Source organism: Chrysochloris asiatica, unplaced genomic scaffold (assembly GCF_000296735.1).
Source record: "Chrysochloris asiatica unplaced genomic scaffold, ChrAsi1.0 scaffold00025, whole genome shotgun sequence".
NCBI lineage: Eukaryota > Metazoa > Chordata > Mammalia > Afrosoricida > Chrysochloridae > Chrysochloris > Chrysochloris asiatica.
Window position 1 is genome coordinate 22254524 of NW_006408543.1, and position 1446 is coordinate 22255969.

The 1446-nt window shown below is 40.5% G+C and overlaps 1 protein-coding gene across 1 annotated transcript in view; it reads left to right on the plus strand.

Moving 5' to 3' along the window:
- Nucleotides 1-1446, plus strand: part of GALC (galactosylceramidase) — a 95315-nt gene that overhangs the window by 60124 nt on the left and 33745 nt on the right. The window contains exon 12 of the mRNA XM_006839638.1: nt 301-387. Within this exon, the coding sequence (XP_006839701.1) occupies nt 301-387 (87 nt within the window). The remainder of the gene's footprint in view (nt 1-300; nt 388-1446) is intronic.

The window sequence follows — 1446 nt, forward strand, 5'->3', positions numbered from 1 at the left end:
CTATCCACGAGGTCCGTGGTTTGAGCTCACCATCCACTCTGTGGGAAAAAGATGAGACTTTATCTATAAATTCCTTGAAGGTTTACAAACTCAGAAACCATATACAGGGTCCCTATGAGTCAGAAACAGCTCCAAGGAACCTAACAACAAAAACAAAAAAACTTTCAAAACTGTTAAATTTGAGATGGGCCATTTGTAAATGGAAAATGAGTTATTAGACCATTCTTGCTGCTACAGATTTTAGAGTTCTTAGAGGATCTGATGAATCACTCAATCGTATCTTTTCTGTTTCTTCCCCAGAGCCAAATACCAGAACTACAAGTGTGGTACACCAAAATTGGGAAAACGTCGAAGAAATATATTTTTAAACAGCTGGATCCTGTATGGGTAGTTTTACAATCAATTCCTATACTTTAGGCATTGCAACTGTAAAAGAAAACAGAAATTTGATTAATGAATTAAGAATTTTTAATTGTGTAATTTATTTTTTAACCAAAGCATACAGGAGAGAAAATTATCTCCATCTGTTTATTTTATAGACATCTTCTTTTAAGCAGTAAAGAAATCGATGTGTTTATTGGTATGTTTTGCTCTTAGTGTGTCTTGGTAAAGGCTGCCACCAATACCTGTCTGCCCAGTGAAATGCCCATGAGAAACTGGAATCTCATCCTGGACTCTGTCTGTCTCATTCATCCTCTACTGGCCATGAGTTAGCCACGCACTTCTCCTCACCGCACCCACTGCTGCTCCTTGTTTCATGATCTCTCTTCTGTGTTTCTGAAATTTCCTCCTCCCTATCATCCCAGCCTCCAGTCCACTCACCACACGGCTGCCGGAAGGATCTGTCTACAAGGCAGATACGAGTTTTGTCAATCCCTTGCTCATCGTGCCTCAGTGATTCAGTCCCCTAATAAGTTCACACCACTTCCCAAGGACGAGCCCTTGCTCTCCTCTCTCGTTGCATGGCCTACTAAGCTGACCTCTAACAGCAGACTAAGCTTGTGCTTTTCAGCACCTGGATTGCTGAATTACTTGCCTCTGTTTTGCACATGCATTTTCTTCCTTTTAGAATAGTTTTCTTCCTCTTTGTCATTCTTCAAGACTCAAGTGTCATTTCCTCTGCAGCTGTCTGATGTGTCCATGCCCCCCTCCCTGAGCCTGAGCTCTGTGATGGTCAAGGACTAGTCGTTTATCTGGTGGAATAGTTTCCCACTAGACTAGACACCTTGAGGATTGGGCATTAAGTTCTAAAACGGAACTGCCTCTACTTTTTGTGCAACAAATTGCTGCAAATAGTACAATACGGTCAGTCTTCTTAATAGTAAAACGGGTATCATTCCTGACTCCGATTATGATGGAATCAGATATTTCAACAAATTCACACTTTACGATTAAAGATTTGATATAAACTCAAAATGTTGTTGTTGTTGTCAGGTGCAATTGAGA